General features: G+C 41.3%; 1 protein-coding gene across 6 annotated transcripts in view; it reads left to right on the top strand.

The window, feature by feature from the left end:
- Nucleotides 1–24480, top strand: part of lpp (LIM domain containing preferred translocation partner in lipoma) — a 182218-nt gene that overhangs the window by 88520 nt on the left and 69218 nt on the right. For all 6 annotated transcript variants that reach the window (XM_032572054.1, XM_032572051.1, XM_032572055.1 and 3 more), the window contains one exon: nt 23170–23757. In XM_032572054.1, the coding sequence (XP_032427945.1) occupies nt 23170–23757 (588 nt within the window). The remainder of the gene's footprint in view (nt 1–23169; nt 23758–24480) is intronic.

Here is a 24480-nt window from a genome sequence, read left to right as displayed (position 1 = left end):
CTACCTAAGCCTGGTGGTAAGCTCTCTGTGTTTTCATGTTGAAAGTTGACAGGAAGTTTGAAAATGTGACTAAATTATGTGTTATTGGAAGACAATATTAACAATACCTACACACCACCAGTAATGTTAAAAAGACAAACATAGTAAAATACTATTAGAATAAATATAATTTTTTTGCACTTATCTTTATGCTTAATTTAATATTTTTAGGGCACAAAATTAAAGTATCTATTTTATTAAGGTTTCTTGTGTTTTCCCAAATCCTACTTTTCTGTTTAAAGGTGTGCCACCGTTCGCTCAAAATGGATAATTTGGAGGTTGTCTTGGGATATTTTCATGAAAATTAACATGCTTCCATTGACCATAAAGTTGTGCCAATTGGAATAATGAAAATATACATGGCAATTTTGAAAAACCTCACTTTTTTTTTATGAAAAGTTTTTGCGCTATGGTGATGTTTTCAGTCGTATCGAAATTTGTGTTTTGTAAAAGTGCAATGGAAACACTTTGTATACAGCATCAAGGTGATTCTTTTTAGCCACTGGACTCCTTGGACAGGGTCCAGCTGTCTCCACCAAAAGTCTCTCAGCGTTGAACAGTTCATCAAAAGTTCAATGTCATTCGAAAGTGTTGAATCCATAACTCTTCTGTAAAGTAACCAACTACAATTTCCCAAAAACGGCACATATATACATAACCACTTCCAAGTATAAGGGGCTTGTCACACCAATACCTCAATAAGATGTTTAATGGGCAGACTTATTCACTTGTGATTTTGATTACAGTTCTTATTTAATGGAAAAAGCTCAATTACAAAATGTAATTTTTTTTCCTACATTAGCGGAATATGGAAAACATTTTGCAAACTTTTGTGAAGGAAAGCACAGCTACAGAGGGATCATATCGATGCCGGTACAAGTGAACCTGCTCTGCAGGAACACCTTACAAATCGTCCATTTTGAGTGGAAGGTGGCGCGAGTTCGGTCTGCGCTGAATTACAAAAGTTTCGGATGTGCGGGATTGTTGCGCACGCACCCTGAGGCCTAGATCAATGAGTCAGTTATGAAGCTAGCTTTAGCCTGACGACGCGACAAGTTATATGCTCAGGGAAACTGGACAGATGGCACCAGTTATTAACATGTACAGATTTTCCAGATTTTCTCTGTAGAAAACATGCCAACATGTATGCTGGAAGAAATACTGCCATGACAAAATGAGTCCTGACCTATATCATTAGTTGATGCTAAACGATATTAAGAGCAACTTGAGAAAGTCAAAGCCTTGGGCAGTTTAACTAAATTATTTGACACACGATAAATGTAGGACATGTGAATAAAAGAACAGAAAAAACCATCCAAAGCAATTGTGTTTAGAATGGGGAAGCTCTTTGGGGCTTGGGGCAGCATGCAGATAATTTCTCCAGTGAAATATTTGAGGCAAACTGTAATACCTGAAAGGATTGCGATCGGTGAGGACCGCGCACACTGCGGAGAAAAGGTTACTGAAGTTTAAAAAGTCTGAGAGGTGTTCTGAGGCTCATTCTGTAGATGTTTCCTGTGTTGTTCCCATGTCTCAATGTTGTCTGTTTTCGTTATTTATTGAAGGAGGCAAACATAAGACTCAAAACAGAGCTAAGATGGTAAATTATTGACACGGCGTTTCATTTAGGTACAGACGAGGGCTTGTGCCCTCATACAAGATGCACATGCTTAGATCCACGGGCCTTGTGTGCGTGTGTAGGCGTGTGCGCGCGCACGAGTCTTTATTCATGTGCAGAGAAAACTCTCAACTGCGGTCGGGTTCAAATGTGAAATGGCGTCGTTGTGGGAAATGGCGCAAGACAAAGTTTGGTTCGCAAATAGTCTGAGGAACCTGGTGTTTTCAGGGAAGTTCGCAGCGAGACAAAGAGAGAAAAGGGACGACGGCTGCTGGCGCTGACGTCCTTTGGTGTAGGCTCGCTCGACTTTGTGGTTAGGACAACCAAAGGGGGTGGGATGGCGGGGGGTGTTAGGATCAACCAAGTTAGAATTATTGCCCCACTCTGAAGAAACAGCAGATACCATAAGAAAGGAAGTGAACATTGTGGCTTTGAAATTATACGCGTTAAGAGGAATAAGGCGAGTGAGTGTGTTGATGTGCGGCGCCTCGCTACAGTTGAACGTTTTCACATTTTGTCACGTTACGACCGCAACCTTCAGTGTGTTTTTATTGGGATCTTAGGCTGTAGATCCACACGCGGCTGCACACAGTCATGAAGTGTAACTCAAATGATAAATTATACAAAAAAAAGGAAAATACAACAAGGGTGGTGTGTGTTTGAGTTCAGTCCAGGTTACGTTGGTAAAAGGCTGGGCCATAGATCAATAACAATATATGTCACAATAGACACGTCATCAGTATCAATAGATAAAACGTCTGATATCCAATAGTTTCACTCAACTTGGATCCAGAACCACAAAGCATTCTGGGGGATGTAGGCAGAGGGAAGGCTTTAGCCGCTTAACCTCTCACAGCTAAGCATCGACTAACTCACTCCCTCTTTGGTTACCTAGCAACAACCTGTTGAGTAACTTAATAACTCTTTAAACAATATAAAACAGAGTGAAAACTGCGGATAAAACAGGAAAAGTCATGTCACCAGTTTGGCAGTATTTCAGATCTCTAAAACAAATCGATCATTTTTTGATATCGACTGATATGAAACGCTTACGTCGTGGCATATTTTTCAGGCGTACAAAGAGCAACATGAAGACCAAGAAACCCAGCAGACGGTGGAGTAATAAAACAGCGAGGACGTTTAAAGCTGACTTGGATGGTTAACAAAGTTTCAAATGTTTGTTGGAGTCACAATTTTCAACTTCCAGCTTGGCAACAACTTTAAGTCCATAATGGTTTAATGGTTTAAATGGTTTAAAGAAATGGACAAAAAGACCTAGGCCCAGTTGAAAATTTGTGACGAGAACAAACAAAACAGACACAATGTTAATAAAATATTGAAGTATTTGGTTGTAACATGACAAAATATGAAACTGCTCAACTACTTCTGTTCTGTATGTTTTCCTACAGTGTGTTTGGATCGACACCTCCCAGCTTTCTGTTCAGAACAAAGATTTTGTTTGTGTGTTTTAGGGTATTTTGGGATGTTTGTAAAAAATCTCATTTTACTGTAATATTTGTGGCGTGGACTCCAGGAAGAACAGCAGAGAGGTGTTTGGGCTGAAGTCCTGTTGATTTAGTCATTTGTACGTAACTTCTCAATATTTACTGTTTTAGCATCGGGGCATTTTCAAAATTCTTTCTCTTTGCCAAATTTCAACAAAATGAAAGAGCTTCTATTATTAATATTATTACTATTAGTATTTATTTTGTTGTTACTCAGAAGTCTGCATTCATTTGCATTTGAATTGGCTTTACATTGTATTACTTTGGGTCAAAAGTTTAGGAAATCCTACCAGCAGCTTCAACCTACAACACGCAGCTGAATCTTTGGCCCATTCCTTCTTAAGAGTCAGATATTATTGAGTCCAGTTTGAAGGCCACCTTTTCAACTTTGCTCAGTCAGTTTATTTTTATTAGCAGGGCTTTGTAATGGCCTCCTAAATCTTGCCTTTTTTGCCCTCAAGTCACTTTGAAACCACTTTGGCTTCACAGTTGGTTTGGTCGTCTCAGGTTTGTTAGCATCCTCCTGTTGTTAGACTTTTAGATTTATGCTTGAAAACCCATACAAGTCCATTTTGATACAAAGATGTTCTTAATATCCATCACTTAGTGCTACCTGCAGTGTTTCACTGCAAAACCGCGAGAAAAAGGAAACGCAGAAGACATCCTGATACCGATATATGCATACAACCAGCAGCTGCTTAGCTTAGCAGAATTACTTCCCTTTTGAGGTCAATTTTACCTCCAAAACCTTAACACTCTGTTACACTAACATTAGCATGTACTACTTTTAAACATGGGTAAACACTCCAGAGGCAGATGAGTCCATCGCCATGGCAATAACTGTCTGCCAAACATGTTTTTCTTTATTGGTGAAAGTGAGAGAAAAAGACCTTCTACTAAAGGGCTTACCAGGCCTCCCTGGTTACGTTAGAGACAAATTGTATTATCTGATAATAACTGTAATGTTTTCAAAGCTGTCGAACAACTTTGCAAGCATTTAGAAAACGGTCATCTTGAGTTTTTTTTTTAGTTTTCCTTCGAGGCTCTGGATGAAAGCAGGTGCTTTCTGGTTAAAGGGTGACGGTTGGATTCCTGCTTCTTGGACTGATCACTGCACTGAACAGATATAGCTAAATAAATTCATCTGTGTGTGAATGTGTAGGGGTTTGTGTGTCTTCTTTTTGTGGAGCAAAAACAAGAAGTGCTCCACAGCCTCAGCATAGACTCAGAAACATAGAAATGACTTATGACCTGTGAGTGAATGTCAGCTTTCTTCATTCATACATACACACTATGTGACGTTGCTTCTTCCCCTACGCAGAAGAGGAAAAAAATCACAAATGCTGTTCTAATTTCTTATTCTATTATTGATTATGTAATTTACGTGAAAATAAAACATGAAGACAAACCAGGAAGCTGAATTTGACGCCAAAACTCTGATTGGTGCGTCTCTCCCAATAATGGCCCTCCTCCTCTGAAATAACGCTCGTTCTTGAACTGGTTCAGTTCGGGTGCCTTCAAACTTCGCTGCTTTGTTGAGAGCTGACGGGTTTTCCCACCAGTTTGGAGAACCGAAGACTCTAGCTGAATGCTGCTTCTCCATGTTCTGGTTCTGGGTCTTCTAAACCGCTGCAGGTGCTTTTTTTCCCCCCAGCGTAGAATATAGTTGAAGTGCGTATCTTTATTAGAGGGAAAAATGTGGATTTCCACATTAGAGCTGGAGTCTGAAAGCTTTTGTCAGCAGGTGTTTAAAAATGGATGAGTACTGGTACAGCTGCACGAGGGGCCACGCACGCCTGACATAATGTGCCGGACCGGGCTGGGACGGGTCGGGCTGGGTCAGGCCATCAGAGTGGTTCTACCTGTCGGGATCAAAGTCGCTGAAAGCTTGAACGTTCTGCAGGCTTTCAGGGTTTTGTGTGCACGGGTTCTCCGACATGTTTTAATCAGGAATTTCTCTGAATCCGCTTCTGATGCAACTCTGGGTTTTCTCTTATCTCCATGGCCTTTTATGCTTTGGCCATCAGAACCGTTTGCGTGTGCAGGAGATTTAGCTCCGTTTGATTGGTTCCTTGACATACACAGAAACTCGTGCCGACCCCTCCTTCACCCCCCGTCTCATCTGATGCTGATTGTAGCTGATTAACTCTGGTTGACCTTTTCCCCTGCCAAGCTGCTCCTGTCAGTCAGTACTGGCTCTCCTTTAATACAGTATTCTGCAGCGTAACAGTAGCGTGTGTGTGTGTGTGTTTTGTTTTTTCACAGGCCAGCTTTCGTGCTATAGCTTCACTGCAACCGCTGCACAATAACCTTCCGCTCCTGCGAGCAAACAAGTAACAAACGCTCCTGAAATGCAGCTTTTTGCCCTCGGAGTGTCTGGAAAAAGGAATTTTGCCGAATGAAAACAGAATGGCGCTCATTCATAAAAATCCAAGCATCGTTCCTACAAACGTGCAACGGTACTTCACAGACAACAGAGGAAACTTTTGTTTGCCATTGTTGGTATTCTGTGTGGCATCACGGTGGGTAATGAAATGTTAGTGTTATGTAATTCCCATTTGTTCTCTTTCCTTCTTCCATCTTGGATGCCTTTTGTTTTTGGACACAGTCAACAAGGTTTTTTAGAGCCGATCCTGGAACGACCAAGATTACGTTCATGTTCTCTTTATGTGGCACGTCAAATCTAGTAGGAGTTAAAATTTATTGAGTAGACCATTCTAACTCACGAATACACTTTGATCATCTGCCTGGATGTTTAGTATTGAGCGATAAATGGGCGATAAATAGTTTTTATTGACTAATTAAATTTGCTATTTTTGATGATTTAATCTTTTGGAATACCTGAATTTTTTTTATTTTTTCACCAATGCGCTCCTTGGGCCTCAGTAGATCAGAGTGACGTCAGCCCACCCAGGGCCGGCCTTCTTTTGTTTCACAGCTTGAATTTATTTATGCATTAAATTCAAGTCAACTCCCAGAATGGATGACTTAAATAAATGCAAGTATTTGGAAATACTTGTGATCACTTGTGATTTCTTTTTAAAAATAAATTGATGGCCCCAAAAGGAAAGTTGATAACAAATTAAAGAGAAAGATACAACAAATGTAACCAATTAGCCAGAACAACCTCCAAAGAAATTAAAGGTGAACTCAAAGGTCGAGGTGCTGCAGAGTTAGAATGCACCATCTGTCGTTTCTTGAGCCAAAGTGGGAAAGGAAATCATAAAAAATCAAAACTGGAATACTGACAAGCCACAAGGCTTCTGGGAGAATGTATTTTGGACAGATGAGACAAAACTGGAGCATTTTGGGTAGGCGCATCAACTCTATGTTCAGATGTTAAAACGAAGCATACCAAGAAAAGAACACCGTCCCTGTTGTGAAACATTCAGGAGGCTGGGTTGAGCTCTGGCCCATGATGTCTTGAATCTGTGCCAGGTGAAATCTCATAACTATCAAGGCGTTTGGGAGAAAAATGTGCTGCCCAGTGTCTGAACGTTTGGTCGCAGTTGCAGGTCAAGGGTCTTTCAACAGGATGCTGACCCAAAACAACTCGAAACAGCCAAGAACGGGCCAAGAACAAAACATTGGACTATTCTAAACTGGCCTTCTGTGAGACCTGTTCTAAATCCTGTTAAACATCTGGAGAAGGAACCCATCAAACCTGAGACAACTGGAACAGTTAGTCCATGAGGAGTGGACCAGAATGCCTGTGGACGGGTAAAGACGTCTCATTTATAGTTACAGAAACCGCTTGATTGCAGTGATCGCCTCGAGGATTGTGCAACAAAATATAAAAGCACAGGTAACGTCATTTTTGTCAAGGCTTGTTTCACTATTTTATTTATTTATTAAAATAATTTAGTTGAACTACAATTTAAAAGCAGTGTCTGATTTTCATAGGTTAATTTTCAGTAAATTTTCATTTATTATTACTTTTGTCGGTTTGTAGTTATTTCAGTGACAATTGCAGGATTTGATGGTCATTAACAGAGATACCAACAATTTTCTACACGTCCTGTCCAAACGAGTCCAGAGGTTTCTATTAGATGTATAGGTACTTCTAAGCCTGTCTCAATTAATCAATCAACCAATCAATCGATCAATCACATAAATTAAAATGCCGTATAATTTCCATTTCATTGATTTAGTTTTTCTTTTTTCTCACTTTCTACAAAAAACTGGATGAAAAAAGTTTTCAGTTTGTGCTTTGGTATCAATTTGCTCTTATTTTGAAGGACAATAATTAATTTGATTAGTTGTTTCTGTGTTTTTTTATGATGGATATTTAAAATGTCTTCCAGTTCCAGTGTTAAATGTTCATTAGAATATAAAGTTTATTGATCTTTGAGAATGTGTACTTGCATTATTTGTGTTATTACTGTTACATTGCTTGAAAATGGTCTCAAAACAACAATATTATTGTTTATCGCAATCATTTCTAGAACAATTTATTATCTAGCACAATTTGTTATTGCAACAGGCCTAGAGAGTCCTTATTTTATGTTTGAGTCAGCTGAGTTTGGATTTCGCAGCGTTTAGGTAGAACCTCTCCGCTACCCTGCACTATCTCCTCTAACATACCCTGCGTGCGGAAAACCCCCCTTTCTAATATGCCATTAATTCTCATGTTTGGCCACATTGGGGAAATACAAGAGAGCATATTCATGTTAAATCCTTCAAGTATGCCGCTCTCCAGCCTGAGCCCGACCGGGCCCCCGCTCACGCGCCGCACAGGCCTGTCTGAGCGCATCACATCTGTTGTGGGGGAGTTAACAAGGAGGTCCAGATGAGTGTCAAAACTGCGCGCTCATCATGCTCCGGAGCCGCACCGCCGCTTCCGTCGAGGCACAGTGAACCTCCGACCGCCGCGCCCTCCAAGTCACTCCGACCCCTGGTGCATTTCTAGTACACAAATGAATCAGCAAGAGATTCACAAGCAGCCCAACGCGGGGAGCTGTTTGTTTAAAGGAAACCGGAAGGTTTTCTTTTTTATCACTTTGATCCACTGCAGCTGTGCGCCGTCTGATTCAGTGTGCATGTATGTATTCAGAGTCCCTCTCTTCATTGGCTCAGATTGATGGAGTCGGCCCACTCCCGGTTGCTCAGCAAACAGTCGCATTTTCAAAGCCCCGCAGGAGGTAATTGTTGGTCTTGTTTCCTTCTACTCTTTCACACGGTAAAAACCTACAACAGATGGAGCAAATACAAATGTCACCCCTTAATGCCAGGGATTTATTTTTATATCAAAAAAGTACGTCAGGAATAAAAACATCTTTAACCGCGACGTGACTTCTTTTCTTTCGTCTTCTTTTCTTTTCTTTTCCTTTTGGCTAAGATGAGGTGCCTAAGTAGCTCCCCACTCTATGACCACTTTGGTTACTGTTATCTCTACACATTAGGAAGGTGACATTTTATCCCAATTAAACTCCAGCGTGCCTCTTCCATTGAAGTAGCAACTCACCCTGATCTGATTCTGTCTGTTTTAATAACACTTAAGTTGAAATTTAAAAGCTCTCCCTGTCTGATTCATCCGCACTCTGTGAAACAATAATGTGTGGCGCGGTGAATAAAATATTGAAAACCCAGCCTTGCTAAATGACACAAACTTAGCTCCATGAAAAACTCCCTCCTCCTCCCCCAGTTGGGTCTCTGTGTGTGTTTGTGCTCGTCTGTGTGGAGTGTTTTATGCGAAATAGCATCTTTCCTAATGGATTCAAAGAGGAAGAACTATTCAGCTGCAACTAGGCTGCCTTCTGGCAGTGCCAGAACTTATGGGAACAAGGACGTGCGATTCACTCGCTAGCCGTGGCTCCGCCTCAATTAAAAGCTACTTGGCTTCGTTTGGATCCGTGTAGAAGACGTCTGCGCGCGTGTCGGATCTGCCTGTGAGGACGGATGGAGCTGAGGATTACTGGGATTCCATTTAGGAAAATGGCTCGTGCTCCTCTGACGTGAACTTAAGAGTTCTCGCCTTCAATATTTTAAGCTCGTCAAACCCTCCCCGCTCACACACAGTGAATAATATCGCTACGGTGGCTACATTAAGAGCCGAGAGTCAGCTAATGGTTGAGAGCGCTCTAGATTGGGCAAAGATGAGATTGAAAGAAAAGACCAAACATCGCCAGCGACAGAACTCCAGTTTTAGGTCACTTTCAGTTCACACACGTTTACGATCGGATATTTTCTTTTCTCTTTTTAAATTCTGTTTCATTAAGATGTTAGTTCCATGTATTTATAACTTCTAATAAAGCTGAATGTCTGTTTTCGATACTTTAAACAGCTGGAGATACGCACTTTTCTTTGCTCATATACATGTATTTTCAAATAAATATAGCAAAAGTCAGTTTTTCTTTTCATTGAGTTTTTTCACTGGCAGAACTAGGACTGAGGTGTAGCTCATAGATGTAGGTTTTCATATTAAAAGCTTGTGCCAATAGCCTGTCACGTCTCGCTGTGGTTGCTCTGATTGCTTTACCTCCCCCATGGGCTCTGGGAGGGTGTTCAAGTCTGTGCAGGGTGTTCACAGACATTACTGTGAACACCCTGCATAGCAGCTACTGAGTGTAGTTTGTATTTAGCATTGCTGGACATGAGAACTGTGTTCCTAGGGGGATATTTGTCTTCCAAGTTGTTACAATTGGTTCTTAGAAAAGGAAAACTCCACCATGATAACTTATCTATTGCGTACCATCATGCCCAAACATTTTTGGCAGTTCTGCCTTCCTGCATGCCATGTCGATGCGACCTATTGCAGCAGCAGCGAACTGGTTCGCACTCCACACACACGGTCCGACTCGCAACGCGCTTCGTTTTGGCGCAAGACATCAACTGGCTACAAGTCCAAGCGAACTCACAGGTCACTGCTGTAGAAAGCCAAGTCGAGTCTCGCGTCTCTTGTGATTTTTATCAAGTCGCACCTTTTCAAGACGCCGTACTCCATAAAGCATCAAACGCAAGAGTCTCGTCAAGCACTTTGTATTGGACCCAAATGGCCCAACGTCTGCTTAGTAACTTGTCATGTGCACGCAGAAGGGGCCGGGCATTGTTGAAGCCCGCAGACAGTTCGGCTGAAGCCGAGTGCTTGAAAGGCTGCTGAGATGGATCCTATCACATTAGTGCCTCGAGGAAGCCCCACTTCACATTGTGCCAGTCAAGCCATGCCGTGACACACTGTCGCTCAGCAGACCGAGCATCGCAGCTGGCACCCTCTGTCACAACATGGCAGGAATGATAGGCCCCTCTCTGCATGCCCCTGAATCTCCCACTGATCACACACTATGCAAAACCATCCCTGGAGACGCAGATACGACTTGATGTCTTCTTTAGATCAAGTTAGAGGACAGCATGCATGACCCTTAGAATTGTCCTCAATGTTTTCTGCCATATTTATATTCTCTTAATGTACTTTTAGGGCATAAAGGTAAAGGAGGAGTCGCTCGAGTTTCAGAGCGGCTTTAAGTCGCGTTTAGCTCTTTTTTGGGGGGATATACACAAGTGCATGTGTTGAAATTCAAATATATGTGATAATTTGTTGTGCAATCTGCAAATACAAATTATTTAGGCCTAAAATATGCCACAAAAGCAATATCTACAGGCGTTGGTTGCATTCCAGAGTTAGACTTAGCATCTTTCTTTTCCATCAGCTGGAGAAATTGTGAGGTGAGCTGCATTAAGCAACACAACAAACTTTTGACTTTCCCTGCATAATTCTTAAGTGGCTCTGACCTACATGTTCATCAGTGTAGAAAATTAAATCCCTCTGGAAGGAAGCAGCGCTTCGTTTGTTTTTGGCTGAAGCGCAGAGGTGACTGAGGGAATAATAATGAGTGGAGGCACTCTTTGGAGTTCCTGGAAAGCTTTGCTGTCATTTTTTCCCCTGTCAGTCTTTATGTTGACGATGATTTGTGCTTTTAAGTCCCTGAGAGAGGCAAACTACTTTTTGGAGTTTATCATCAATTATTCCATCACGTCCACGTTATTGTGCATCATGTTGACGACATGCGTTGCATGTTGGTTGGCATCTAGGTCAACTTTGGAAAATAAAACTTTGAAACACAGCCATCTGTGGAAGTTTTACAACCAATCCAAATGTCGACGTCAGTGCATGTTTTGTGGGGCCTCTTTGAGCCGTCTGAGTTGTACGCTCTTACTCAGTGGTTTGATAATGCAAATAGTGATTTAACCAATCACATGTCAGGAGTTCAATTCATTAAAGCTTCTACCGGTGATGAAGTTCAGACTAAACTTAAGAGTCAGGATGAGAGAAACTTTAAACATGGATTTTCACCTTTTGGATTTACAGAAAATGGCACAAAAAAGATAAAATTGCAATAGAATGGTGGTTTCATGAACAAAAATGCCTCGAAGAGGTCAGAGTAGAATGGACAGACAGGTTTGAGATGATAGAACAGCAGCAATAGCTCAAGAAGCCACTTGTTGTGCAGAAAATCCTATCTTGATTCCCAACCTTTTGAACTACAGCAGATGATGACCACACAGATTCCTGGCTGACTCTTAGGCAACTCCTGTTAGCTAATAATAGCTAACTAAATGCCTTAGTTTTGATTAGTCATAGATATTAACATGTAATTTGTTTTTACTGCAATAAGGTTTTTGTTGTTGTTGTAGATATACAAAGGTTCCAGCCAGAACCTCTGTAAAATATTCACTTTTCAAGTACGACCGTAAATCTGACGCACAAACAACATTCACTAACAACAGCGACAATCAACAACGTCACTTCTCCCGGCCCAGCGGGGGTTAATTTTTGCTTCAATGGATGCTGGAACAGACTATTGTAATGTTCAAGTTGTGCTAAAAGGAGTTAGCCTATCAGTGAAGCTATTCAAGGCTTAAATAGCATCTCAATGCGAAACATGTTGCAGCAGCAGCACAAACGTCCTCAACGCTAATGTCAGCGTCCACATTTCTAAAGATGTGTTTTTTCAAAGAAGTTTCTGAAACACTGGAAAGCTGAATGGAAATTTCACTTTGCACCAACTTGATAGTTCAATAACCTAAATAATAGATTAAAAGCAACTATCTTTGTTGTTGAGATCATGTCTATTTATTCAGTAATTTAGCAGCAAAAACGGTTTTTGAATCAAAAATGTTGCTTATTTTGTTTTCAATTAAAATGCAGATTATTACAGACCGTCCAATTAAGTCTATTAAAAAGGTTCTTTGGTCTCACCACTACTAATAACAGAAAACTGAGTATGCAGTTCACACAGATGATAACAAATTAGAAAATGTTGCCCGCTCCGATGAGTCTTGATTTTTGTAACATTAAGACAGGCGAGTCAGAATTTAGTGTGAACAGAAAAGCCTGGATTTCTCCTGCATTTACAGGTAATGCTGATTGAGACGTCAAGTATTTTTTATACGGTATACTGTTAAGACATTTTATAATCATTTATTATTTAAAACTGCCACCATGCTCATCCTACTTCAAGCAGGGCCAATACAGGATGATGCAAAAAGCAAATCATCTCAAACTGGCACCTTGAACAAAACACCAAGTTCAATGTTCTCCAGTGGTCGAGCTAACTAGCTAGCTTGGTTGTTCCATTAGAAGGTGAAGGCGAAAGGTCGTTATTTACACTGTTTGGGCCTGTGGCTGTGGTACTGGATGTCTTTTTCTCACTACAACCTAACCATGGTTTCATTTGTTTATTTTCCTAAGCTGCAATTGTCTAATTGGTTTGTTGGTGCCTGAAGCAGAGATGCAACCATAGCGCCGGTGGCGTCTATTTACCAATCCAGCAGCGGGTTCTGAGTTTTGACAGGAGCAGCCAACTGTGGGGGAGACGAGCGTGCCCGCAGGCGCTCGGTTTTGTAATCTCACTGTTTGTTAGTGGGAAGGAAAGAAAGGGGGGGGGGGGGGGGGGGAATCCATCATCCTTTTGTCTTTCATTTATGGCGGCGAAGCGACGATAAATTGAACTTGATCCAGGAAGTCGTGTCAGTCAGTGCAACCTGCCTTCTTACATCAGAAAGTCCTGGAAACGGCGCTGTGAGGTCTGAAATCAACTGCTGCTGTCGCTGCACATCATCCGCCCCTACGGTAACGCGCGGGAGCTAACACGCAAAACAGCCGTGGCTCCTGGTGCAACAGTCACCGTTTCAGAGATTGATGACACGGACACTGTAAGCGGCTGACGGTGTTTTTTTCTTTTTCTTTCCCCTCCGAGTGTACGGCTCCCGCAGCAGGAGCGGAGGGGGATGAGAGGGGGTCACGAGTGCATGAAAGCTCATTAGGAATGAGTCAGGGCCGTGTGGTGAGAGACTGGCCTGCAGTTCTGCAGGAGGTGAGTGAAACAATTAGTTTCTGCGGTGGGAGCACGGCTAAAACACACATACCCTTCTTTTGTACAGATAGCCTGCAGAAGTGTCATGATTGGTGACTCTCATCGACTTTTTTTCCCCCCTTCTCTCCGCGCGGTAGCCCTGAAAATAATTTTTTCAGTTGCATCAGTGAGTAATACGCCCTACTTTGTATGATGTTGTTACATCATCCCAGAAATCTTGCATACCGTTTCCCCTAGAACCCAGCTTTTTTAAAAAAAAGATTATATAACCTGAAATTTAAAACATAAACTTCATGTTCAACCACATCATCTCCTGACCTGTATTTGAATTTTTTTTAAGAATTCAACGAATCTGCGTGTCGGATGTTATTATGTCTGTCTGCCGAGTGGAATCAGAGGACAGGATGTGCTGCTCAATTATCTGTTTATTGCGACAGCTCTAATGTTTTGACCCGTCTTTCTTACGCAGACTGGTTGCTTCGCGACGTTTTAAACATTTATAGCTGAATGTTTCTTTGGTTTCTAAAAAATAACAACATGAGATGAAGTTTAATTTTCAAGGAGTACTTTCTGGTTTAGAGAAAAGATGAGCATAACTGATTGCCTGGACGTGGATGTAAATGCCGTCTTCTTTTTTGTCTTCAACTTATTCAACAATAAATATGACGTCATTCCAATATTTATGTAATAATCTTTAGTTTAATTTCAAATTGATAATGATTTTGACTTTTTTTTTATTGAATACAATTTATTCATTTAGGCATTTAGTGTGCGAAATCAGCTGGTGTTTCTTTTTCATACTTAAGTGCTACAAGGTTGCACTATCAACAACACTCTTCAGCGTGGAAGCCGCTACTGAGCTAAGTCTCAAAGATAACTAGTTTTAGCACCTGTGAGGTGTTTGAAATCAAGCGAAAACCCAGAGACGTTTCATGTTAAACATGAAACTTCTTTCTGTGATGCACCAAGACACGTCTGCTGTTCAGCTTGGCTGCGAGAAGGCAAGAGAGAGCAGAATTTAAAGCATGTAACGTATAACATAACGTGTAAAGTATGACAAAGTTTCTCTGTGTTATTTGTTTTCTCTGTTTATTTTAACCATGTTTTCTTGAGGCATGCTTGATTCTGAAATGTTCCGGAAATTAAGAATGAAGGCGAATACACACAGAGACTGATATTTTTGCAGCGCTAACAATGCTAACTGGGCTAATTACCAAAAGAAGATGTTATTTTCCAAGTTTAAAATGTGCATTCTGTATCCTGGTGCCTTTACTCTTAATACGACTAATACATGGAAAACTAATTTTCAGTGATGCTCTTATATTATTTAAATCCCAATTGGCTTAAATCCTTATTGGCTGGTCAAAGATGTGCAAAATTCAGGGATTGGAAATTGACCACAAAGTCTTGACTGGATTATCTCTAACAGCCATATTTCTTACATTGTAAAACATAATGGAGAAAATGTATACTGCAATTTTAAAGAAATGTAGTCAAAAAATGAAAATGTGTTTGATATCATTTTGATCATTCAAAACTTGATGACAGTATTTAAGTTCATCAGGGGAAAAGGAGATGAAAATGTCATCATTTTAAGGAAGTGCTACAGGAATTTATTTTACTTGGTCAAAACAAAAATATTACCTGTATTGACAGAGCTCATACTTTAATTTGTTTCAGGAAGGAAGGAGTCAAAACTAGTTTTTGAACAAATGAGTAACAGTGTGTTTTTCTTACATGTTCCTGTTCAAATCCAGTAACAGCTGCTGCGTGTAATTTTCCTGTCAGATGCCATTAAGTTTGAACAAGAGCCTTCATTAGATTAGATGAAGAGAGTGGTGCCACTCAAACCTCAGCTGGGAACGAAAACATGACTAAAAGACAGCACTTATACTTGTTTCACGTTGCCAGTGTGACAAATGTAAGTCTCTGCGTTGCTCCGGCACAGGACCAGAAAATATCAGCCAGGATACTTGTAAAGGCAGACAAATCTGTTGCCATCTGTGAGACGGATCATGTAGCAATGGCATTAAAATAAATGTACCTTTTTATTGTAGTACCAACATTTCACACAGAGAAAACCCAACCTTTAAGTTGAATAAATCTGTTCGGAGAGAAAAAAATCCAGATTAAGGACTTATTGCTTTCAATCGTATCACAACGGGGATTCTTTGCGTTGCCAATAAGTGCAACTGAGACATGCTTCACGTTTTTTAAGTTAATCAGAGTTACGACTAACTGCTTTCGAGTGATCTTTTACTTTCTGTTTCCCTGGGTTATAAATAAGACAGTCACCCATTTCTTGAGGATTTGTTTTGATTTTTCCATCAAATACACTCATCTGGATGTTGAAGGAGGTAAAAAGAGAAACCTCCTTAGGAATTCAGCAGAGTGACATCTTTGGGCCACCAAGGCCTCATATCAACCATTAGGCACCATCTACATGTCAAGCTGTTACAGTGGCGTGATTCCAAAACAAAAACCCTTCTGTCCTACCATCACAAATATAAACACGGCAAGTTTGTCCACACATTAAATGGATAGTATTATGTGAAATTGAGCTTTACATCATGTTATAATGTTATTCCCTCATTAAAAACACACCTGGAGTTTTGCCTTGATTCTTTCATTCAGCTGTACAAAATGTCTGTTAGGACCGAACACCACCTTTGCTGCAGTTTTCAAGTTTCCAAACTTCTGCCTCACAGAGCAGCCGTCCTCCCACAACTACCCCAATTCGCTCCTTCAGACTAGCCAGCAGCAATTAGCAAAACACCTGGTGGATCTGCACTTATGCTGAACTGATTATAGGAGCTACATCTCAGTAACTCTGTGCCTGGAAAACATATAATCCTTCCCCTTGTACTTGAACCACATGCTTTGGTCCTGCAGGTTTGGAATGAAGCAACACATGACCATGTGAAAGAGTGCTGCCAACAGATTGGTCCAATACCGTATTGCTCTTTGCATTTATTCATTTCCATTTACTGTTTGAAGAATGTACCTACTTTTTCCTTTGCACATATTTTTAGAATTCCTACTGCAAATAAGAACAAAGTGAATGTGTTCAGTGCTAATCACAAGGTGCTATGGAGTTGTTATTGCAGCAAAAACACACTAGTAGTGTAATGGGCAGCAGCGCTAATGCCTTTGAGAACTGTGTTATTTTGGTAAAAATTCATTTCTGTTGGCTGATCGAATATGTTCTCTGATTCTTGAACGTGCGTGGGAACGTCTGAGGGTGTCACTTAATAGTAGCTGAACAACAGCAGATATGCAGACAGATTACCAAAAAGTTCTCCATGTGTAAAACGGAAAAGAAATTCACTATCAGCAATTAAAGAGATAGTAGAAAACAGCTGCGGGTCTTGTGACGTTTCCCAACACAATGTTTAATCATTTTTTAATTGGCTTTATCTAGAGCTATTTTAGGCGGAGGACCGATGCACCCGTGTTTTGCGATCGCGGCGCAGCGCGGCTTGGGGCTCGTTTAACGCGGCTTTCGCCTGACCGCGGACGCACGGTGAGGGAGCGCCTCGGCGTCGACTGTGAACTCCTCCACGGCCGTCGCTGTAAGCGCTGAAACGGGCAGATGCAAATGGATGGCAGAGGTGGCCGTCGACAGCAGCTGAATGAGAATCAGGAGAAAGCTTACCGAGAGGAATATCCAAGGCCTTAGACGAGTCTGAAAAGACGCCACCAGAACTTCTTCTACTTTAGGGGTTTTTCCCAAGCTCGCTGGATAAAAAAAGAAAAAGACAAAGAGGGGGGGAGAAGGGAAAAAAGAAAAAAAAAATCCCTCACCCGTGTGGTTTGAAGTGCAAAGTTAACAGTTTTACTCAGCCCCCCTTCAAGGCTTGTATAGTCTCTCCTAATCTTTTTTAATGTGTCGAAAGGCTTTCTTGAGGATCTCTGTGAAATTTCACACTTAAGTTGTTTGCTAAGTCAGTTTGAATTATGGTATGGAGTGAGGGTTAACTTTTATGAAGGTGTTGGAGAAAACTTTTGGGAAATTAATGTGTGTGTGTGCGTGTGTGTGCATGTGTAGCTGGAGAAACGGCAGGGAGTCACACCGATGCTGCACGTATGCTGAACCTGCCACTAACATACAGAAGCTGCATCAAAACAGACCTTTCACCCTTAAGTGCAAATGTAATGGGATTTTGTTATTGTTTTATTCAAATCAAATTCAGGTTTAAAAAAAAGTGTAAATAAAGGAAAGTAGAGTGAGCTTTGTTTCAACAGCAGCAGCTCTGTAAAGCCGTAACATATTTTGTTATAAAACCGATTCTTGATGTATTATTGAGTAAATATGTAATTTTAGGATTGGTTTAACAGTCTGATGAAGAGAGGACCGAGCGTTTATAAAAGAATATAATGCAGGATTTCTACAAAAGGCATTGAGATTTGCTTCTAGCAACAACAGCACAAAATGTCTTTTTCCATATAGACACAGAAACATCACATTGGAATCATGTTGGTAATATTTCGTGGTTTAAACCTGCACAGGTAAGGAAATGCCCCCATGCATCCAGTGGACCAAGAAACCATGATGTAACCTTTTATTTATTTATTTTTTAATTCTTCTTCGATATGTAAACACATCCTCTGGCCTAAACCAGAAAGAAGATGACGACCTCCCCTGAAACTTCGCGTAGAGTACCAGAGGCAACGTGTGTTGCTGTAGAATTTTGCATTGATAATAAAATCAAACTTATCCAATGAACTTCATCATAAAGACTAAGCCCCACCCGTCTCCAGGTGGCAGACAGAGACGGAAGATTCAAAACCTTTCTGTGGAATGAATGGCCTAGAAATTTGCATATTTCATGAGCAGTTGAAGCCACATAAAGGAAATATTGTTTTTAAATCTCAAAAATTAAGAAAAATCCTGCATGAAAAAAGTCTTTTCTTGCTGGTGGTGAGCTGCAGGTTACCATCTGCTGTTTTAGGTGTGGTTGTGTTTTGCTTGAGGGCAATAAGCTAGTAAAGTGACCTGGGGGAGATGCAACGTTTGCAGGGACGACGAGGCACGGAGAAGTCAGCGTTTTGGGAAGGATGTGGGTGGTGCCCGACCCCCATCATAACTGCTTCCTGCTCTGGTTTTATCCTAGTTTTATTTTTTAGTTTTTGCCATATTTGTTACATTTTAGCAAAAGCCTGAATTACCTACACTACTATTGGCTTATAGCAACAGCTTATACACAATTTGTACAATTGACAAACCTTCAATAAAAACTCAAACTCTTCAAGGTATTTTGTTATATACTTTTAACTGAAGTACACAGGCATGACACTCATACAAGCTTTCATATTTGGAAAAATTTTTTTAATATGAATTTCACATTTAAACACACAAAATTACCAAAGCAGTGGCACCTGTTAGGTGTCGGTGAGCAAGGTTATTAAACCCCTGAGTCACATTAGGAGGTAGTAACCATGAAGCAGTGATACGAGATCGTGGAGCAACTGTGACGTAGAGACATGCTAAAACACGAAGAAGCTGCAGGAGTCCATTTTGAGCACAGAGAGCAGAAGGACAGCAGGATCTTCCAAAGTCTGTCTGATCTGAGAAATATGTTGCTCAGAATCTGATGTGGATAACAACATGAACACGATGGTGCTCTATAGCTCTGCTGCATCAGGTTCACAACATACGCTCAGCACCTTCCGTAATTTTCCCAAGTCTTACCGTCTTGACCCAAGGAAGGCGACGTTGCTCTCTGTCCATTTATTTCCAATGGAACTTGTGTGATGAGGTGACAACCAGTTGCCCTCCAACTGGCAAAATTCTGAGCTCATACGCGCAAGCTTGCAATGCGACAAAAGGAAGTTGAAAAATGTTCAACTTTTGATGCGTCGCTTCTGTCGCTATCGTATCCAGTGTGTTGGGCTCACCCCAAATGGCGGAAAACCTTTCTCTGCTCGCTGTCGTCCATCACTCCCCGTGTGTCGAGCCCATTACACATCACATATTGATTTCTGCAAGTTGTAAGCTACGCCCTTTTGGTTCTGTAATCTCAACATGACGCTGTAAGAGCGCACACCGCCGTGATCTTGACAAATCAGTTTTCATGACGTGAAAGGACAGCGTGGTAGGTTTGTGAGTGCTTGTTTATTGCAGAACCATTACCTGAAAGGGGCTGTAGACTCCACTGGACCGCCGAACGCTTGCTGTAGTATCTGACACAGAAATGTCGGCAGCGGATTTTTGACTCCCCATAAGTTGCGAGGCGGGACCTCCACTGGTCCACTGGCCGGACTTCCAACCAAGTCAGTCCCTCAAACCATTGCTGATTGTTCAAACCATGTGCTCTTTCTGCTAATGTCGTATTGATACTCTACTACACTGCATAATAATCGACATCTATTCTCTCTGACTCATTGCTTTTCTTGTTTAGGCCTGAGACCATCTCTCTTTGATCTCACTGAAGCTGACCAGTCCAAGACAAACTGTAGAATCAGTTCATTTGGCAATATTTTCCACTACAGAGACATTTTCTGCTCCGATATTAAAACATTTGATTAATTTCATCCCGACCCCACTCGCTTCCCTCCCCGCTCCTCCCCCAGAAAAGGATGAATCTATTCTCTTAATGTAATTTGTGGAAAACCCACCATGACAGCGTAATCGTTTTGAGGGGGCCGATTTGCATTGCCTGCTCCGTGCAAACTAAATGCTACTGTAGGTTCTAAGGCCTCAAAGATAAATGAATAATCTCAAGTATTTAAAAGCCATGAAACATTTAAATTAAGTAATATCTCTTCCTAAAGGGCATAGTGGAGCCGTTTCCATACATATGCAGACAGACACACTTTTTAAATAAACATCAGCGCTAATCAGTGAGGCAGAAATCAGAGCGAGAGCGCAAAAAAGATAAATAAAAAATTTTCTGGAGCTTTTTTTCATCGGTTCCTTTGGGGCTTCCCTCCGACTTAGATTAGATAGGATTTACACAAAGTTGATGCGTTTTACCAAAACTTGGAATTTTCTTTATCCCTGTGCTTGAGGAGGATAACAGATTGATGTATGTTTTCACTGATTTCTTTTTTTTTTTGTCAGATAGAGGAAAACCTCGCTATTTGTGACTTGTCTGCACAGCTTTGATCACCTTTGAGGAGGAAGCAATTGCCCCATTTTGGAAGACAAGGCTACAAGTGTTCTTTTTTTCTTTTTTTTTTTTTCCCCGTTCTTGTGGTGCTGCAAATTTACTAATTGACTCCGAGTTTTGGCTTCAGGCGGTAACCTAATAAGGCCATCCAAGGTTAATGATAGACCTTTTTTAGAATGGTTGAACGTCTGACACCAATATGCGGCGCTGGTGAAAAAAAAACGCCGTTGGAGAGAAAGACTCGCCGTACGAGTCTCTGACATCTCAGTGAAGCTCTCTGCTGCTTGCCCGCGTTTTTTTTTTTAGCTGCTATATTTTGTTGGACGCTAGATCGAAATGCTGCAGTCATTCAGGATCTCAGCAGAGGCCTGCTGCTTTACTGCCATCTCTTCCCAGGAACACCAGCGCCACAAATTTCAGTGATTTAACAGCTCCAGCGTACAAGCAGCTGGTGTCAGCAGAAGTGTCGTTTGCCACTGCCAGTCGGCTGTCACAGTATCCTTTGCCAAGCAATTTTTTTCCCTCTCCTAACTCCCCTCTTGCTTTATTATCCATAGATTATAGGGAGCCATGGAGGGGGTAGTTTTTCCGCTGTCCAGGAAGCCTCAACAGCAAAAGCAGCCGAATGAATCATAAAGTTCAGTGGCTCGCAAAAGGATTCAAACTTGTTAAACTTTTCTCTTTTTTTAAGATGGGATTTTGTACATTACAGCACAAGGTAGTGGACAATTGTTAAGTGAGAGGAAATCGATTTGTGGTTTTCAACATTTCTAACACAAGGTGTCCTTACAAACTCTTAAAAAGTTATAAATTCAGGTATCTAAAATCAAGGCCTTAAAATGTCTCAAGCTGTTTTCAAAAAATGTAAGTTGACCTTAAATACTGTAGTGATAGGGGTTACATGGCAGGACTATTTAATCATCTTTAATTATTATTATTTATTAGTTTAAATAATAACACCTTCTTCACTTCCTGAAGGAGGCAACAGGAAGTGGTAGGAGGATGAAGGCTGCTTTTTTTGTGACTTATCGCGTGAACAAACCTATTCACATGTGATTTTAATTGCATTTCCGAGTTAATGGAAACATCACAATTTCAAAATACTGACAAATATTCAAATTTCTAACAACTATTATGATAACTATTTGAAATATCGACAAAGTTTTACATACATTTGTAATGAAAACGTAGCTAAGTGCAAATTTATTGCCGGTGGGCTGGACGATGTTTGCTTTCGCCACTGGCTCACTTCTGTTGCTAACCCGTATGATGCTACGTGTGTTGTTTGGTATAAAGCTTGGCACTGCGGGGGTTAAGACTGTAGAAAGGCGTATGCAGTGTGAAAAGCACAAAGCTGCTGCCACCAAAAAGACCCCAGAAATGTCACAGTTTTTGATGCCAAAGCTTCCCAGAAAACTATCGCTAGCACTGATCAGAGCAGCGTTTGGTGAGACACGAACTCTGAAGTCGGAGGTTTTGTGGTTTTTAAACGCAGCGATCTAGCACTTGTCCTACCTGTTGATGGATTTTATTTCAACAAAGTTGCTACTATGTAGGGAAGTACAGCTGAGAAGGACGAGAGAAAGAACATGGAGCTGAAAGAGAATAGAGAGCCACAGATGACAAATGGGGGGCAGGAAGAATCAAAGGAATGGTAATTAAAGTACCGTTTCGTTCTCAATAGGTTTCCATTCTTTAAAAAAAAAACATGTAATAAAATTTCTTGTGTATGTTTGTTGCAATACCAGTCTTAAATTCCATTCATAATGGTCTTAAAATGTCTTAAATTTGAGTTGGTGCAACCTGTAGAAAACTTGTAACACAAACAAATCAGAATTGACGGGATGCTAGTCTGTTGCAGCGTCTATCAGGTTTTCTTGTGTTTGTTTCCAGGTTGATGTTTTCAGTATTCACATCTTGGCAAGTTTTCAGCTGTGCCATACAATGCACTGTTTGAGGAAAATCACTATTAAATAAGCCTTAACCCATGTTAATGCTGAATTACCTTCAAATGAGCAAACTTTAAGACAACATCACCTCCTAATGACAAGGTTAAAGCACTTAGCGTTTTGCTTCTTCTTCCACCAATCATACTATTTTTTTTTTTTTTACTTTGAGACAGTGAAAAGTTTAGTTTTCCACAGCAGCATATCCTTTTATACATGATTCTCAACAGTCTAATGTTAAATATCATGGTTCACGTTTTTTGTGCTGTATGCCGGTTGTATGGCAGCTGTGGGTGGACATTTTTATTATAGTCTGTGATGAATCCTCAACAGGAAGCCTGCTAACAGGAAGCATAACTCGTGTGTGACATTACGACTTTGTTGTGGTGCGGGTTTTTGTTTCTCTAACATAAAATCTCTCTCGTTGAACACCGCCAATCACCCAGGTCACGGTAACTCTAAGTGCTGGCATAGAAGCACGTTGGAACAGAAAGCTGCGAATACTCCAGCTCTCTCCTCCAGCACTTAGAATCTGAAAACTAGAAGGGCCGAGGTTAAGAGTTTTATACAGAAATGTCTTGAAAGCGAGTCACTTTGTTCTGAGTTTTGAACCGAGCCTTTTCATTTGTTTTTCAGAACGCCGGCTCCTCGGCAGGCTCTACCCCCAACGCTCCGGTGACGGGTTACAAGCGCATGGTCATCCCCAATCAGCCGCCTCTGACCGCCACCAAGAAGACGATGCCCAAACCCCAACCTCAAGGGGGCGTCTCGTCCGTGCCGCCTCCCTCCATTAGCCCCGTCGCCAGGCCTCAAGGCAACATGTCTCCTCAGCCCGTCCCGGCCTCCTACACCACAGCGTCGACCCCGAGCCAGCCCACCTTCAACGTCCAGGTGAGGTCGGCCCAGCCCGGCCCCCAGCACCAAGCACCGGCCGGCCACCATTACGGCCAGCAGCCGATCCGCGGCCCCGCTCAGGTGCAGTACATGCCCGCGCAGCCCAGAGGTCCCGACTTTGCGTACGGGCCGCCGCAGCCCGGGTTCTCCCCCATGGCATATCAGGAGCAGCAGTACCCTGGGGGGCCACAGCTGGGCGGAGTTAGCTCCAGGAGGCCCGACCTGGACCCAGCCCCGGCGTACCAACCGCCAGGCCCCAGGAAAACCTACATCACAGATGTTCCCCCAAGCTTGGCTCCGTACACCGCTGGACCAGATGTTCAACCAAAGGTAAGACGCTCACTGAGCTCCAGCACAAACTTGGCTCTGGATTATTGCAATCATAACTTAGGCTTATGTAGAGTCTTTAAGATGTTATTGAAGACATTCAATCTGATTCAAAACACTTTGGTGTCGATCAATCACGTATATTTGCATAAAGCACATTAAAGCAATAAGATTCAAAGTGTTTTACATCATCAAGTCACAAAAAAGGTCATAAAAACAACATACAGTCACCAACCGAGAAACTGGTTTGTTTGATCTTTGTTTTTTGTTCTTTCTGTCTTTCTCTTTCTTTCTTGCTTACTTACTCATTCTTTCTTTCTGTCTTTCGTTCTATCTCTTTCTTTCTTGCTCTCTCACTCTATCATTCTTTCTGTCTTTCTTTTGCTTGCTTGCTTTCTCACTCTCTTTCTTTCTCTCTCTGTTTCTCTTTTGTCCACTTTTATTTTTTCCAGTACTCTCTGCAGTATGCAGAAAAAAAGACTTTAAAAATGATCAAAATAAAAAACCTGGTAGATGTCACTCTTTCATATGAAAAGCTGTCCTCCAACTGGCTTTCAGTAAACTATTTAAAAAGCAGATTCTTTTCTTCGACTATAGAAATAAAGAGACGTGTAATTTGGGTGGAAATGTTACAAAACAATAGATTGTGTTTGGGACTTTTTTCTTTTTTTTTTAATAGAACAGAACTTAATGGAGCAGAATAATAAAAACCCTGTCCTGTTGCTC

The sequence above is a fragment of the Xiphophorus hellerii genome, chromosome 9 (genome assembly GCF_003331165.1).
Source record: "Xiphophorus hellerii strain 12219 chromosome 9, Xiphophorus_hellerii-4.1, whole genome shotgun sequence".
Lineage (NCBI taxonomy): Eukaryota > Metazoa > Chordata > Actinopteri > Cyprinodontiformes > Poeciliidae > Xiphophorus > Xiphophorus hellerii.
The sequence above is the reverse complement of the archived record's forward strand: the minus strand, read 5'-3'. Positions and strand labels throughout refer to the sequence as shown.